The sequence below is a fragment of the Lithobates pipiens genome, unplaced genomic scaffold (genome assembly GCF_037356315.1).
Source record: "Lithobates pipiens isolate NorthernLeopardFrog02 unplaced genomic scaffold, aLitPip1_a1.2 Scaffold_18, whole genome shotgun sequence".
Taxonomy (NCBI): domain Eukaryota; kingdom Metazoa; phylum Chordata; class Amphibia; order Anura; family Ranidae; genus Lithobates; species Lithobates pipiens.
In genome coordinates, this window is record NW_027507758.1 from 643,608,366 (window position 1) to 643,626,033 (window position 17,668).

Below are 17,668 nucleotides of genomic sequence, written 5' to 3' on the forward strand. Positions count from 1 at the left end.
AGCCACTCAACCAAGTCTGGTGCATCCTTTAAAGTAATTGAACGCACCTTCTGCAACTTCCCACTTTGGCTCAAGCCTGTTGCTCCTGCCCTACCCCTACCACCCCTGCGGAAGGGCCTGCCTCTTCCTCTGCATGTCATTTTTTAAATGACCCTGTGACAAAACTCTTAGTCCCTATACCGCTGAAGGACTGCTGCAGTATAGGTGAGCGGTCAGCAGTGGTGCACGTCAACCCTATCTATTGTGGACCTATAGCGGTCCTTACAGAACAGCAGACTGTACCGCACTCAAGCCTATGTACCGTAGCACCCTATACCAAGTTACCAGTCCTTATAAGAACTTTTGTGGACCAAGCAGGTTGTGTATTAGTGTTTAGCAGACTGTACGTCAGTCCCTATACCGCTGAAGGACTGCTGCAGTATAGGGCAGCGGTCAGCAGTGGTGCACGTCAACCCTATCTATTGTGGACCGATAGCGGTCCTTACAGAACAGCAGACTGTACCGCACTCAAGCCTATGTACCGTAGCACCCTATACCAAGTTACCAGTCCTTATAAGAACTTTTGTGGACCAAGCAGGTTGTGTGTTAGTGTTTAGCAGACTGTGCGTCAGTCCCTATACCGCTGAAGGACTGCTGCAGTATAGGGCAGCGGTCAGCAGTAGTGCACGGCAACCCTATGTATTGTGGACCGATAGCGGTCCTTACAGAACAGCAGACTGTAACGCACTCAGGCCTATGTACCGTAGCACCCTATACCAAGTTACCAGTCCTTATAAGAACTTTTGTGGACCAAGCAGGTTGTGTGTTAGTGATTAGCAGACTGTACGTCAGTCCCTATACCAATGAAGGACTGCTGCAGTATAGGGCAGCGGTCAGCAGTAGTGCACGGCAACCCTATGTATTGTGGACCGATAGCGGTCCTTACAGAACAGCAGACTGTAACGCACTCAGGCCTATGTACCGTAGCACCCTATACCAAGTTACCAGTCCTTATAAAAACTTTTGTGGACCAAGCAGGTTGTGTGTTAGTGTTTAGCAGACTGTGCGTCAGTCCCTATACCGCTGAAGGACTGCTGCAGTATAGGGCAGCGGTCAGCAGTGGTGCACGTCAACCCTATCTATTGTGGACCGATAGCGGTCCTTACAGAACAGCAGACTGTACCGCACTCAAGCCTATGTACCGTAGCACCCTATACCAAGTTACCAGTCCTTATAAGAACTTTTGTGGACCAAGCAGGTTGTGTGTTAGTGTTTAGCAGACTGTGCGTCAGTCCCTATACCGCTGAAGGACTGCTGCAGTATAGGGCAGCGGTCAGCAGTAGTGCACGGCAACCCTATGTATTGTGGACCGATAGCGGTCCTTACAGAACAGCAGACTGTAACGCACTCAGGCCTATGTACCGTAGCACCCTATACCAAGTTACCAGTCCTTATAAGAACTTTTGTGGACCAAGCAGGTTGTGTGTTAGTGATTAGCAGACTGTACGTCAGTCCCTATACCAATGAAGGACTGCTGCAGTATAGGGCAGCGGTCAGCAGTAGTGCACGGCAACCCTATGTATTGTGGACCGATAGCGGTCCTTACAGAACAGCAGACTGTAACGCACTCAGGCCTATGTACCGTAGCACCCTATACCAAGTTACCAGTCCTTATAAAAACTTTTGTGGACCAAGCAGGTTGTGTGTTAGTGTTTAGCAGACTGTGCGTCAGTCCCTATACCGCTGAAGGACTGCTGCAGTATAGGGCAGCGGTCAGCAGTGGTGCACGTCAACCCTATCTATTGTGGACCGATAGCGGTCCTTACAGAACAGCAGACTGTACCGCACTCAAGCCTATGTACCGTAGCACCCTATACCAAGTTACCAGTCCTTATAAGAACTTTTGTGGACCAAGCAGGTTGTGTATTAGTGTTTAGCAGACTGTGCGTCAGTCCCTATACCGCTGAAGGACTGCTGCAGTATAGGGCAGCGGTCAGCAGTAGTGCACGGCAACCCTATGTATTGTGGACCGATAGCGGTCCTTACAGAACAGCAGACTGTAACGCACTCAGGCCTATGTACCGTAGCACCCTATACCAAGTTACCAGTCCTTATAAGAACTTTTGTGGACCAAGCAGGTTGTGTGTTAGTGATTAGCAGACTGTACGTCAGTCCCTATACCAATGAAGGACTGCTGCAGTATAGGGCAGCGGTCAGCAGTAGTGCACGGCAACCCTATGTATTGTGGACCGATAGCGGTCCTTACAGAACAGCAGACTGTAACGCACTCAGGCCTATGTACCGTAGCACCCTATACCAAGTTACCAGTCCTTATAAAAACTTTTGTGGACCAAGCAGGTTGTGTGTTAGTGTTTAGCAGACTGTGCGTCAGTCCCTATACCGCTGAAGGACTGCTGCAGTATAGGGCAGCGGTCAGCAGTGGTGCACGTCAACCCTATCTATTGTGGACCGATAGCGGTCCTTACAGAACAGCAGACTGTACCGCACTCAAGCCTATGTACCGTAGCACCCTATACCAAGTTACCAGTCCTTATAAGAACTTTTGTGGACCAAGCAGGTTGTGTATTAGTGTTTAGCAGACTGTACGTCAGTCCCTATACCGCTGAAGGACTGCTGCAGTATAGGGCAGCGGTCAGCAGTGGTGCACGTCAACCCTATCTATTGTGGACCGATAGCGGTCCTTACAGAACAGCAGACTGTACCGCACTCAAGCCTATGTACCGTAGCACCCTATACCAAGTTACCAGTCCTTATAAGAACTTTTGTGGAACAAGCAGGTTGTGTGTTAGTGATTAGCAGACTGTACGTCAGTCCCTATACCAATGAAGGACTGCTGCAGTATAGGGCAGCGGTCAGCAGTAGTGCACGGCAACCCTATGTATTGTGGACCGATAGCGGTCCTTACAGAACAGCAGACTGTAACGCACTCAGGCCTATGTACCGTAGCACCCTATACCAAGTTACCAGTCCTTATAAGAACTTTTGTGGACCAAGCAGGTTGTGTGTTAGTGATTAGCAGACTGTACGTCAGTCCCTATACCAATGAAGGACTGCTGCAGTATAGGGCAGCGGTCAGCAGTAGTGCACGGCAACCCTATGTATTGTGGACCGATAGCGGTCCTTACAGAACAGCAGACTGTACTGCACTCAGGCCTATGTACCGTAGCACCCTATACCAAGTTACCAGTCCTTATAAAAACTTTTGTGGACCAAGCAGGTTGTGTGTTAGTGTTTAGCAGACTGTGCGTCAGTCCCTATACCGCTGAAGGACTGCTGCAGTATAGGGCAGCGGTCAGCAGTAGTGCACGGCAACCCTATGTATTGTGGACCGATAGCGGTCCTTACAGAACAGCAGACTGTAACGCACTCAGGCCTATGTACCGTAGCACCCTATACCAAGTTACCAGTCCTTATAAGAACTTTTGTGGACCAAGCAGGTTGTGTGTTAGTGATTAGCAGACTGTACGTCAGTCCCTATACCAATGAAGGACTGCTGCAGTATAGGGCAGCGGTCAGCAGTAGTGCACGGCAACCCTATGTATTGTGGACCGATAGCGGTCCTTACAGAACAGCAGACTGTACCGCACCCAAGCCTATGTACCGTAGCACCCTAGACAGACCAAGTTACCAGTCCTGATAAAGAGCTTTGTGGAACAAGTGAGTTGTGAATGATTAGCAGACTGCAGCAGAAGGGCAGCAGTCAAGTATAATATTCTTTCTATATTTGGAAGAAAGAATATTATACGTGTACAAGCCTATTACCGTACCACTGATACCAGTCCTGAAAAGAACCTTTGTGGAACTAATAGTAACAGCAAGTCTTTAAAATTATCCTCACTGCCTGACACACTGCTTCCTGCCTGTCCCTATACAAATTGGCAAAAAAGAGTAGGCTGGAACGATTAGCTGGAACAGCTCTTTTGTGGACCTGATAGTAACAGCTAATGATGATGATGATGATGATGATGAAGAAAGACTAATCTGGCTGAGCTGTCCCTAAAATAGCAGCATACAGCGCTCTGTCCCTTTATCTAAACTGACAAAAGAAACTCAGGCTGCTGACCTAACACCTATACCAGTCCTGAAAAGAACTTTTGTGTACCAAATAGCTAGCGTTTTCTCTGTCCCTACTCCACACAGGATCCTTTCCCTACAGTGACAGAAGAAAGAATGTAAAATGGCCACCGGATCGGGTGTATTTATAGGTTAGGGGGAATGTCCAAGTGTCCATGAGCTGTCATGTCTCAATTGGTTGTCCTGTAACACATGATAAACGTGTCACGAAAGGTTAAAGTTCTTGTATACATTAAACACGTAAGTCCGCCGGGGCGAACGACGGAAAAAGGCGTTCGAACCCGCGGACGGCGAAAGTCGGAAATTCGCCGCGAAACGACCGCCGGGCGAACCGTTCGGCCATCACTACTCAGTACAGGAAAATCTCTTTTCTATTGGAAGGACGCCACCGTCCCTCACAGTCTGAGGTTCCTCAGGATAAGAGGAATACGATGGTCCATCTACACTGTGTGGTGCCGGATGGACATTTGAGGTAGTCGGGTTTTCTCCTGGACTATACTGTGTGATGACCTCATCTTCTACTTTACAGTCTGGAGACAAAGTGAGACAATCCTCTGAGGTTTTCCTCATCTCCCATCCATCTACTAAAATAGAAATACAAAGATTATTACTAGACATGAGCAGATTGGTTCCCCTAAACCAGGACTCTGCCCACATCAGGCAGCTTTGTCTCTGAGGATCCTACAATTCCCCCCTCAAGGTAACTAGTAAATGGGTCCTCAGTAGGGCTAATGATTATTTTCATAATTGATTAGTTGGCCGATTATTATTTAAATTAATCGATTAATTGGATAAAAAACCTGAAAAAAAAGGTTGGTGTATAATGGAGTTAATATTCTTGAATATCTATATACAGCGGTAAATATAAATCTCCAGATATATAGTTGGATATTTAATCCACTCTGAGAATAACAGACAGATAGATGTATTATTAGAGGGAGAATCTGCTACATATCAGAATCAGAGATCAACATTAATAAAATATAAAAAAGAGGTAAAACGTTGTTTTGCATATGATCAGACAGGAGTGTAATAAAATATGAAGGATGACAGACTCCCTTGTCATAGACAGGTAGGTGGGCACAAGCTCCCTGCACCTGATGTCAGTTATGCTGGCCGTACACAAACTATTTTTTCTTTCAAAAAAACATTCATCCAATTTTCTAACCATTAGTGGGGTCAAATCGGCGTTCATTTTCCACCACAGTGATGGAAAAATAAGAAGGAGCAGAACAGAAAACTTCTCCATCGATACATTTTTCAAATAGTGTATGTGTTTTTTGATTAGAAGTTACATTCATTTTATAATAGAATGTTAAAAGCAAGTGGAATTTTCGAACTACACTCGTCCATTCATCGAATGTGCAAATATTCATGTCCAAAAATCAATCTGTGTATGGCCAGCATAGGACATTTGGTAGCAGCAGCATGATTTTTTTTAATGATCTGTTATGATGGGGTTAAAAAAATATTCCTTTATAGTACAAAAAGAGCAGATAATCACTACTATAAGGGATTCATTTATACTGAGAAATAGTGAAAGTAATATATCTTATATCGTATATATAATAATAACAAATATACCCAGAAGTAGGTTATATGGGGATTTTACCTGGGAGTCACACATGAAGATATAAGAGGGGTGAGGGGGGACTTTTTAACTGCTTGCCGACTGCCTCACGCTGATATACGTCAGTAGAAGGGCTCGTACAGGCAGAATTACGTACCTGTACGTTGCCCTATACAAGGCGGGCGCACGGCCGTGGCAAGCTCCGTGAGTGGGGTCACGGGTCCTGTGGACTCGATGGGTCCTGTGGACTCGATTTCTGTGGGGATCCCCATGATCGCCTCACAGGGAGGAAAAACAGGGAGATGCTGATGTAAACAAGCATCTCCCCCTTCTGCCTGGTGACAGTGTCACTGATCTCTGCTCCCTGTGATCGGAGCAGTGATCGGAGCAGAGATCAGTGATGTGTCACACACAGCCACCCCCAGCCAAAATTAGAAACACTCCCCTAGGACACACTTAACCCCTACACTGCCACCTAGTGGTTAACCCCTTCACTGCCCGTGTCATTTACACAGGAATCAGTGCATTTGTATAGCACTGATTGCTATATAAAGGACAATGGTCCCAAAAATGTGTCAAAAATGTCTGATGTGTCTGTCATAATATCGCAGTCATGATAAAAAAATGCTGATCGGTGCCATTTAAAAAAAAAAATATTAATATTAATGCCATAAAACTATCCCCTATATTGTAAACACTATAACTTTTGCACAAACCAATCAATAATCGCATAGTGCAATTTTTTTTATTAAAAATATGTAGAAGAAAATGTATCGGCCTAAACTGAGGAAATTTTTTTTTTATATTTTTGGGGGATATTTATTATAGCAAAAGGTAAAAAATAATGCTTTTTTTCCAAATTGTTGCTCTTTTTTTGTTTATAGCACAAAAAATAAAAACCATAGAGGTGATCAAATACTACCAAAAGAAAGCTCTATTTGTGGGAAGAAAAGGACGTCAATATTGTTTGGGAGCCACGTCGCACAACTGCGCAATTGTGAGTTAAAATGATGCAGTGCAGAATCGCAAAAAGTGCTCTGGTCAGGAAGGGGGTAAAGTGGTTAAAATAATACTGAAAGCTGAGACTTTTTTCATGGATATAATAATTTTATATATATTGCACAATACTAGTAAATTTTACTTTATATAATAGTAATGCCTTCTATCACCTCCAGTCTATCAGCCTCCACCTTCTCTGGAGTTAGATGCTGATCTTCCCTGCACAGAGCCCTTAAACTCATTGTAAATGTTGGATTTATTTTTTAAACAAACTTGTTATACTTACTTATGTAATGGTTTTGCATAAAGTAGCCCTGATTCTCCTGTTCTGGACCCCTACCCTTCCCTGGCACTTCTGGCTCCTTCTGGCTCCTTCTGCCTTCAGAGTTCCCCTATAGGAAGGTACAACATATAGTATAGAGTTCCCCTATAGGAAGGTACAAAGTATAGTATAGAGTTCCCCTATAGGAAGCCACAAAGTATAGTATACAGTTCCCTATAGGAAGCCGCAAAGTATAGTATAGAGTTCTCCTATAGGAAGACACAAAGTACAGTATAGAGTTCCCCTATAGGAAGACACAAAGTATAGTGTAGAAAGGTACAAAAACTTCTGCCTTTAGAATCACTTCCTTCTCTTGCCCAGGACTACATGTCTATTGCCCCTCACACATTCAAGTTCCCAGGCATTTACTGACAGGTATGGATGGTGTACTGAGCTGTATTTTCTGTATGCAGGCCAATTAATCAACTGACCAACTAATCAATTATGAAAATAATTGACAAATATATTTATAATTGATTACAAAAAGTTGTTTCAGACCCACATTTCTGGATCTCCTACTAGTTCATTTCTATATTCATGGGCCTTAGAGAGTGAGGAAACAACGAGAACTGTCTTTTATAGGAGTGACAGTGATGAGGGGATTATAGGACATGTGTCCCCACTCCCTCTATCACTCATTGCCATCTTGCCAACACAAGAAGTCCTGACCTTCCTTATTTAGTCCATGATTTAGTCATGCATAACAGCGGGGCTGAGCCCCACCAGAGGTCAGAGAGTGAGGATAAGGAGAACAACGAAGATGAAGACTGGACTGATCCTGAAGACCACCATCATTGGGTTATTGACTCCTACCTCATTATCTCTTTCTGTTTAAGGTTCCAAAGTTTTATCAACATGTAAAAGTCTGTGCTCCAATCATATCATCAGATATAAAATAGGTGTAACAAAAGAGAATACATATTATGTTTATACTGTTCCTCATCCTGTATTCCTGAATTTCAATCTGATAATCTTCCATCTCTGTGCTGCAGATACAATTTATGTATCTAGACTGGATTTATGGAGATTCTGGGGTTCAGCTGGCAGCAAAATGTTCATTTTAAAAATAGACATCTAGTAAGATCTCTGACAGAGCAATTCTCCCAGGATTACTTATTCTGTTGTCTGCTGGCTGTACCGGGTGGGGGGATGTGTCTGTATAGTCTCAGACCCAAGTCACTGAGTACAGTCTTAGGAGATGGAAGGCAGTGGTGTGGGACCTCTGAAACTTGTCCTCATGTTGAACTTTGACCTTTACCATACAGAAATCTGTCAGGAATCTGTGAAAGTAATCTCTCATGTGATCAGGTGACGTGCGGAGGAACAGAGTGTAAATAGCAGAAAAGTCTCTCCTAATGGTGGGGATGGATTTTGCTGAGTGCTGGTGCCAAGTTTCCAACCCCCAGGATCACTGCAGGTGTGGAGAAAAGCTGCATAAGAGGATATGGAGGAGAGATGAGGAGGAGATCCAGGAATCAGGATAAAGGTCAGGACCGGCAACAGACGAGCGCATCCAAGAGATGAAGCCGGGGTCACTACACAGAAAATCAATCCAAGGAAACAACAGGCAGGACGAGGAATAGCAAGAAGGAGCTCAGAGACAAATGAGAATATTGCTCAGCCAATGGGAGATTATCTCAGCATGACTTACATAATGAAGGAGATGAAGGGGAGGGGAGGAAGTCACTTATGGTGACCATAGAGACATGGAAATTTAGCTGGTTCAGCAGGGATTGGTCAGATTTCCATCCATGTGTGGTCACTGCCGGATAAAAGTCACTCCATCAGCGGCTGCAGCCAATAGCTTCATCACTGATCTGTGTATTCTGAGAGCGGAGGAGCGCCCCCCATTGTCAGAATACAATAGTGTGTGGATGGGGGACTCCAGTTTTTTCCTCTCATCCCGCTGGATGAACAATAAAACTGAACCATGTATGGCCAGCTTTGGAAGGAAGATATATTCATCATCAACTGATCCCCTGAAGGGGTTAATCTACATATTACCTCCCCTGCCACCAGATCCAACAATGTCTCTTCTCTATGTCCTTCCAAATGGAATGTCTGCCAGTACATGACATCACTTCCTGTCTGTATTCCATAGAGACTTCCTGTCTGGGTAGAAGTGAGATCACCATATTGTGGAGGTCAGAGGAATTGCAGCCCTGAGAAACATCTGGTAAAGTATGTATGATGAGGCAGAGCTCTTAATGTGTGTATGAAGAGGCGGAGCTCTGAGTGTGTATGAAGAGGTGGGGCTCTGAGTGTGTACGAAGAAGGGGTGGAGTTCTGAGTGTGTATGAAGGGGTGGAGCTCTGAGTGTGTATGAAGAGGCGGAGCTCTGAGTGTGTATGAAGAGGCGGAGCTCTGAGTGTGTATGAAGAGGCGGGGCTCTGAGTGTGTATGAAGAGGCGGGGCTCTGAGTGTGTATGAAGAAGGGGTGGAGTTCTGAGTGTGTATGAAGGGGCAGAGCTCTGAGTGTGTATGAAGAGGCGGAGCTCTGAGTGTGTATGAAGAGGCGGAGATCTGAGTGTGTACGAAGAGGCGGAGCTCTGAGTGTGTATGAATAGGTGGAGCTCCTGCTGGAACAGCAGTCAGAGGAGGAGTCTAGGAGGGAGATGACAGAAAGCGCAGTAGACTTGCAGGAGTGAGCAAGGAGGATCCGGTTCCTTTACCATCGGAGGTGAGGAGAGTGTGAAGGATGTTGGTGACTCTGGTAGATGAAAAGCTGGGAGTTATATTGGTCGGTGAGTGGAGAGCACTACTAAGGGGGCGCCCTCACCATCACGTGTGTAAGAGGTGGAAGAAGGCGTGGCTGCACTACAGCTGGCACAGTTTGGAGCACCGAGCACTTTACACCTAATCAACTTTTCATTGATTGGTGGATTTTTTATTTTATTTAGAAAAATAAGTTAATTGAAGTTCATCTAAAGTGGAAGCAGTGGACTTGCAGAGAACACTACATTGAGCACAAACTATTGTATGATTACATGAATTTGCACAGATTTTTAGTTTATTTAATATAGCAGCAATTAGCAAGACATTAAAGAAGTAGGTAGGAAGTGAAAGCAGTGGATCTGCAGGGAACAGCATCTTGAGCACAAATCACTTTATGTTGTATATGAATTGGCACATGGATCAGTTTACTTCATTTATTGATAAACACCATAAGATCTGTGAAGTAGGTGTAAAGGGGAAGCAGTAGATCTGCAGAGAATATTATTTGAGCCCCTAGCACTTTATATATGAATGTATCCACATATTTTAGTGTATTTGTGATGATTTATGTGCACACACAATAGGACAGCGCTGTGACACATAATACTCTTCTAGTTGATAAAGGGAATACTTACCTTTGTTACAGCAGAAGTCCGGTATAAGTTATTTCTGTAGGTATTTGAGTTGTTACACATAGCGCGGGTTTTATTCTATTTATATTGGTGACATAATTGCCCAAATCTGGGGATCAGGAGCCATTTCCACCCTTTACTCTCGGCTGGGGCTCTTTGTATCCATATAACAGATGTTCTACATGACTAAATCTGACATCAATTTTACTGCAAAATCAAAGGGGCCAAAATGTCTATCCCCCTTGGTGGGAGTGGAGATGACCCATCTATAAGGATATACAGTACTTACACACACAGCACAAGGCCGGGTTTAAACTACCTGACTTATCTGCAGTTCCTCTGATCTCCACAAGGTGGCGATCTCACATCTACCCAGACAGTAAGTCTCTATGGAAGACAGGAAGTGATATCAGGTACAGACAGGAAGTGATGTCAGGTACAGACAGGAAGTTCCAGGTAAGAGGTGAGTCAGGAGGAAGTAGAGAGAAGACGTTGCAGGAAGAAGTAGCAGAGGAGGTAATAAAATCGTATTTTCTATTTACACCCAGTAACCCCATTTTAGTGAAGGTCAGAAGTATTAGATGTTTGTAATTAGTTTTATAAAATGGACAATCTCTAATCGGGATACAATGTCTGGTGAGAGTCGCCTTCCATGATGGACACAGAGAGGAGCTGATGGTGCAGACCTCACTGGAAGGTGCTTAGAAATGCTGAGTCTGATGGGTCAGTATGGACTGGGTGCTGCTCTCTGCACCCTGGACATATAGTTCTGTATTGTCTGTGCTGTATGAGGCTCTGAGCTATGGTCAGACCCTCCAAGGGCCCATGGACTTCACCCTTCCTGCCCTGCTTCAGATACCAGCCCCTACCCCTGTAGTCCTGGATATCTGCCCTGTTCTGGACTTATCCCTGTCTGCCTGGATCTCTGTCCTTGAGTACGGGATCCCTATTTCTGGTGGGCCGACCTACGTGGATTATCTGTGTGGTGTTACATGGAGGAATGTTTCTTTCTACTGTGTCTTGCTACCCCGATGTGCCAACACTGCTCTGCCCTGTGGACTATCACCTCTTTGCTGTCCTGAGGAGCTTCATTACTGTGCCTTCTGTTTGCCCTGTGGACTACCTCCCCTTGCATGTCCCATATTGCCACTCTGAGGATCACTCTTAGTTGCCGTGTCTATTGTTTGTTCTGTGGACTAATTCTCCTCTTCCCTGTACCCCGAGTCCCCCAATAAACGCCCCGCGTGTCGGGTTCCTGGTGATTTGTCTCTGTGTGCTCTCTCTATCTGCACTCTTCATTCATCACTCCCCCGTCATGTCCTCTTCCTCCATAGTCACTGTGACGTCTTTTATCTCCAGCAGATGATGATACACACATATATAATGTGAGAACCTCAGATTAACCCCTTCAGGGGGATCAGCACAAGGGTTGCCACCTCATCCCATAAATACTGAAGACATATTGATTACACAGATTCTGTGGCTGAACTCACTTAGTGCCTTATCTGCATTTAATTATCCTCAGAACCCATGTAATTCATATGTGTTTGGTTTTAATGGGAAGAGGTGACAACCCTATGAGGCTGCACTATTGTATTCTTGTTTCCACACTATATATGTGTGTATCATCATAGAATACATGAAGGTAACAAACCTGGAGCCTTTAGAACCACTCTAAGTCATGCTGAGATCATCTCCCATTGGCTGAGCAATATTCTCATTTGTCTCTGAGCTCCTTCTTGCTATTCCTCGTCCTGCCTGTTGTTTCCTTGGATTGATTTTCTGTGTAGTGACCCCGGCTTCATCTCTTGGATGCGCTCGTCTGTTGCTTGTCCTGACCTTTATCCTGATTCCTGGATCTCCTCCTCATCTCACACCCAACATAGAGAATGGAATTTGTGATCCAGAAGGACAAATTTTACGAGACTCCCGGACCCCAAGAATCATAGTGAACACTAAACTGTCCAGATTAAATATTTTCCCACTGGAGACCATAGTGCTTAACCACTTCAGCCCCAGAAGGATTTAAACCCCTTAATGACCAGGCCATATTTTGCGATTCGGCACTGCGTCAGTTTAGCTAATAATTGCACGATCGTTCAACGTCGTACCCAAACAAAATTGACGACCTTTTTTCCCCACAAATGTAGCTTTCTTTTGGTGGTATTTGATCACCTCTGCATTTTTGTTGCACTATAAACAAATAGCGACAATTAAAAAAAAAAAAAAAAAACTTTTTTTACTTTTTGCTATAATACATATCCCAAAAAAATGTAAAAACAAATTTATTTATCTGTTTAGGCCGATATGTATTCTTCTACGTATTTTTGGTATAAAAAAATGTCAGCAAGCGTATATTGATTGGTTTGCGCAAAAGTTATTGCATCTTCAAAATAGGGGATAGATTTGGGGACTTTTATTGTTTTTACTACTAATGGCAGTGATCTGCAATTTTTAACAGGACTGCGACATTGCGGCGGACAATTCTGACTCCAAATGACACTTTTTAGGGAGCAGTGACATTATTACATTGATCAGTGCTATAAAAATGTACTGATCAGTGTAAAAATGACACTGGCAGGGAAGAGGTTAACACTAGAGGGCGATCAAGGGCTTAAATGTGTTCACTCAGCGCGTTCTAACTGTAGGGGGGGATGGGTTACCAGTGACATGACAGAGATCAGTGTTCCCGATCACTAGGAACAATATATCTCTGACATGTCACTAGGCAGAACGGGAAATGCCTTCTTTACATTCTGCCTGTGTACAAGGCAATCACGGGTCGCTGGCAGAGATCGAATCCACCTGACCCGCTGGCACGCTCCCACAGTGCGCAGGAATGGCGATCCATGCAGGAGGGCAAACCGCCCACCGTTGCTGTATAACTGCGGTGGGCGGTTGGCAACTAGTTAATTATATACTGACCTTCATATTACCTCCCGATATCATCATCCTATTATTGTACAACCAATCCAGATAATTCTCTGTTATCTGTCTACAGGGAAACCTTTATAGATGACGGCACCAATGAGGATGGAGGAGGAGCGGAGTCACATGACTGAGAAGATACTAAACCTCACCCTGGAGATCATCTACCTGCTGACCGGAGAGGTGAGGAGGATTCTGGGAGGTCACATGACATCACTCTTATCTCTATTAATAAAACACAGACCTGACCGGAGAGGTGAGGAGGATTCTGGGAGGTCACATGACATCACTCTTATCTCTATTAATAAAACACAGACCTGACCGGAGAGGTGAGGGGGATTCTGGGATTCTAACATGATATTCCTATTGGTTCCCCAATACAGAGATTTCCTCTTGTGAAGTCAGGTGATCATATGACCATCACAGTGCCTCCATGTGACTCCCTAAAACCTGAGAGACACAACATGGAGAAGATTCTAGAAGTCACCAAGAAGATGATGGAGCTGCTGACAGGAGAGGTGAGGAGGATTCTGGGAATTCTGGGACATTATCCAGTAACAGACAAGGGATGTGTCTGGATGGTGACTGTATCATTGTGTGTGTCAGGTTCCTATAAGGTGTCAGGATGTCACTGTCTATTTCTCCATGGAGGAGTGGGAGTATTTAGAAGGACACAAGGATCTCTACAAGGACATCATGATGGACAATCAGCCGCCCCTCACATCACCGGGTAAGAGGAGACTTTATTGTAAAGGAGAGAGCAGTACGGAGGCTCCACCTAGATCCCCCATCATCTGATAAACACATAGAAACAATGTATTCAGTCAGTGTGTGTGTTTCCTACAGATGGATCCAGTAATGGGAACCCACCAGAGAGATGTCCCCGTCCTCTGTATTCCCGGGATTCCACACAGGAAGGTCACACCATCCCCCACCATCATCAGGTAGATGAGGAACAATCACTGATAATATCATTAGGATCTGTACATTATCTGCATTGTTACCATTGATGTCATTTTTATTATATATTCAGAGTGGAAACCTGAGAGATCCTAAAGTTGAGATTAATGAAGAGATAAAAGAGGAGGATGATGAGGATGGGGTGATGGAGGAGTCTCTAAAAGAACACAAAGATCTGTACCAGGACACCATGGTGGAGTCATCCAGCTACAGGAACCCACCAGAGAGATGTCCCCGTCCTCTGTATTCCCGGGATTCCACACAGGAAGGTCACACCATCCCCCACCATCATCAGGTAGATGATTGACAATTATTGGTAGTTCTGATTTATACACAGCATGATTGTTACAATGAATGTTTTATTATATATTCAGAGTGGAAACCTCGGGGATGATAATATTGATGTTAAAGAAGAGTATAAAGAGGAGGAGTATGGCGTGATGGAGGAGTTTTCAGATGGACACAAGGATATGATGGAGCCACCAAATACCAGAAACCCACCAGAGAGATGTCCCCGTCCTCTGTATTCCCGGGATTCCACACAGGGAGATCACACCATCCCCCACTGTTACAAGGTTGGTGGGATGGAGCCTCTAGAACATGGACTCCTAGAGATGTGTGGATTTTATATATGTAAGCTTATATCTTACAGATGATATTCTCTCTCATTTTCTTGGTTTAGAGTGGAGATCCAATGGATATAGAATTTGAGGTGAAATCAGAAGAAGAAGAGAGGTATGTGAGGGATGATCAGCAGTCTATGGAGGAGGATGGAATAACGGGGACATTTATAGAGGAGGACACTCCTACAGAGATCAGCACAGGTGGGCCATTAACACTAAATACATTCCTCCACCCATACTGCTCACTGATTGGTCCAGAGTAGGGCGGGGGCTGGGGGATAATCTTCCTTCTCTGTGCTGCAGACACTATTTATGTATCTAGACTGGATTTATGGAGATTCTGGGGATCAGCTGGCAGAAAAATGTTCATTGTCCCCATAGATGTTACTAGATCTAGGCACCTGGGGTATGTGATTTGGGTCTTCTGCCCCATACCCGGGTATGACAAGATCTCTGACAGAACAATCCCCCCAGGATTACTTGTTGTGTTGTCTGCTGGCTGTGCCGGGTGGAGGGATATGTCTGTATAGTCTCAGACCCAAGTCACTGAGTGCAGTCTCAGGAGATGGGAGGCAGCGGTGTGGGACCTCTGCAACTTGTCTCATGTAATCATTTCATCTTCCACTGATTACTGAATACCAATATTATGAGTCCTGACCCTTACACTGTATACTTTATATTCTACATTACATACTCCTGACCCCTGCACTATATACTCTATGTTGTACATTACATCATTCTGATACTATATAGTCCTATCTGTTGTATCTTATACAATATGTTGTACATTACATAGTCCTGAAATCTGCTCTCTCCCCTCCCCCCACTGCTATATATACACATAATATGGATTCTCTTTTGTTACACCCATTTCCTACCAGCTGGATTTTATATTTGATGATTTGATTGGAGCACAGCAGGAACCAATCAGCTCATGTCTAGTAATAATCTTTGTATTTCTATTTTAGTAGATGGACGGGAGATGAGGAAAACCTCAGAGGATTGTCTCACTTTGTCTCCAGACTGTAAAGTAGAAGATGAGGACATCACACAGTATAGTCCAGGAGAAAACCCGACTACCTCAAATGTCCATCCGGCACCACACAGTGTAGATGGACCATCGTATTCCTCTTATCCTGAGGAACCTCAGACTGTGCGGGACGGGGCCGTCCTTCCAACAGAGAAGAGACTTTCCTGTACTGAGTGCGGGAAGTGTTTCCCTTCTGGATCCAAACTTAATGTGCATATAAGATCTCACACGGGGGAGAAGCCGTATTCCTGTCCTGAGTGTGGGAAATGTTTTTCACTGAAGTCCAGTCTTTACAGACATCAGAGATCTCACACCAGGGAGAAGCCGTATTCCTGTCCTGAGTGCGGGAAATGTTTTTCACTGAAGTCCAGTCTTTACAGACATCAGAGATCTCACATAGGGAAGAAGCCGTATTCCTGTCCTGAGTGCGGGAAATGTTTTTCAGAGAAGTCCTATCTTTCCACACATCAGAGGTCTCACACGGGGGTGAAGCCGTTTTCTTGTCCTGTGTGTGGGAAATGTTTTTCAGAGAAGTCCTATCTTTCCACACATCAGAGATCTCACACAGGAGAGAAGCCGTATTCCTGTCCTGAGTGCAGGAAACGTTTTTCACAGAAGTCCGATCTTTACAAACATCAGAGATCTCACACGGGGGAGAAGCCGTATTCCTGTCCTGAGTGCGAGAAATGTTTTTCACAGAAGTCCAGTCTTTACATACATCAGAGATCTCACACGGGAGAGAAGCCGTATTCCTGTCCTGAGTGCCGGAAATGTTTTTCAGAGAAGTCCAGTCTTTCCACACATCAGAGATCTCACACGGGGGAGAAACCGTATTCCTGTCCTGAGTGCGGGAAATTTTTTTCAGTGAAGTCCAATCTTTCCACACATCAGAGATCTCACACCAGGGAGAAGCCATATTCCTGTCCTGAGTGCGGGAAATGTTTTTCATTGAAGTCCGATCTTTCCACACATCAGAGATCTCACACGGGGGAGAAGCCGTATTCCTGTCCTGAGTGTGGGAAATGTTTTTCACGGAAGTCCAGTCTTTACAGACATCAGAGATCTCACACGGGAGAGAAGACACTTTCCTGTCCTGAGTGAGGGAATTGTTCCTCACTGAAGTCCTGTCTTCCTGTACATCAGGGACCCCACACAACCCTCGAGGTGTATTAGTGCCTTGAGTGTGGGAAATGTGTTCTATATGAATGTTGCTGGACATCACAGCTCTCATGTGGAGAAGAAGCACACCCTGATATACACCTCAGATATACTCCATGGCTGATCTTCATCATGGAAGAAACAGTTGATAAGGAGATCAGAGACCACCAAAGACATGGATGAAGGGTTGTACCGTGTCGGCCATTGATAGCAGAAGAAAAATAAAAATGGAGTCATTACTTTTCATCCATTTTGTAGCTTTTGTAAATATTTTAAAAAATTGTTAAATTTATGTTGTTACATAGTTACATAGATAGCAAGGTTGAACCAGTCCATCCAGTTCATCCTGAGTGTGTACAATTGTCCCTATCCCTGTACATCGCACACTCACATCGGTCCCGACCCTCAAGGAGCCACAATCCGAGGTCCCCATTCATATACTGGGGACAATTTTGGACAGAAGCCAATTAACCTGCCTGCATGTCGCACTCATTCCTCCCGCTGTGAGGTAATTTCTTTGTAATTCTAAAAACATTTTATTAGAAAAGAGTGCAGTTGTTGTGACATTTATAAAGGAAATGTTACCAAAGAAGCACACAGACCCCCCTGAGGTTCTTCTGTGTATTTGGGGGTCTTTGGAGGGTCTTTGTGCTGCTT

The 17,668-nt window shown here is 44.5% G+C and overlaps 2 protein-coding genes across 2 annotated transcripts in view; one reads left to right on the forward strand and one right to left on the reverse strand.

Annotated features, from left to right (window-relative positions):
* The window catches only part of LOC143986909 (uncharacterized), a 130,011-nt gene that overhangs the window by 58,324 nt on the left and 54,019 nt on the right, over positions 1 to 17,668 (forward strand). Inside the window, exons 9-15 of the mRNA XM_077485317.1 lie at positions 13,627 to 13,758; positions 13,847 to 13,970; positions 14,087 to 14,184; positions 14,274 to 14,495; positions 14,575 to 14,775; positions 14,883 to 15,080; positions 15,731 to 16,431. Of these exons, the coding sequence (XP_077341443.1) occupies positions 13,627 to 13,758; positions 13,847 to 13,970; positions 14,087 to 14,184; positions 14,274 to 14,495; positions 14,575 to 14,775; positions 14,883 to 15,080; positions 15,731 to 16,431 (1,676 nt within the window). The remainder of the gene's footprint in view (positions 1 to 13,626; positions 13,759 to 13,846; positions 13,971 to 14,086; positions 14,185 to 14,273; positions 14,496 to 14,574; positions 14,776 to 14,882; positions 15,081 to 15,730; positions 16,432 to 17,668) is intronic.
* LOC143989882 (uncharacterized) overlaps positions 4,451 to 17,668 on the reverse strand; it is a 99,534-nt gene continuing 86,316 nt past the window's right edge. Inside the window, exon 4 of the transcript XR_013277091.1 lies at positions 4,451 to 4,658. The gene's annotated coding sequence lies outside the window, so the exon portion shown is untranslated. The remainder of the gene's footprint in view (positions 4,659 to 17,668) is intronic.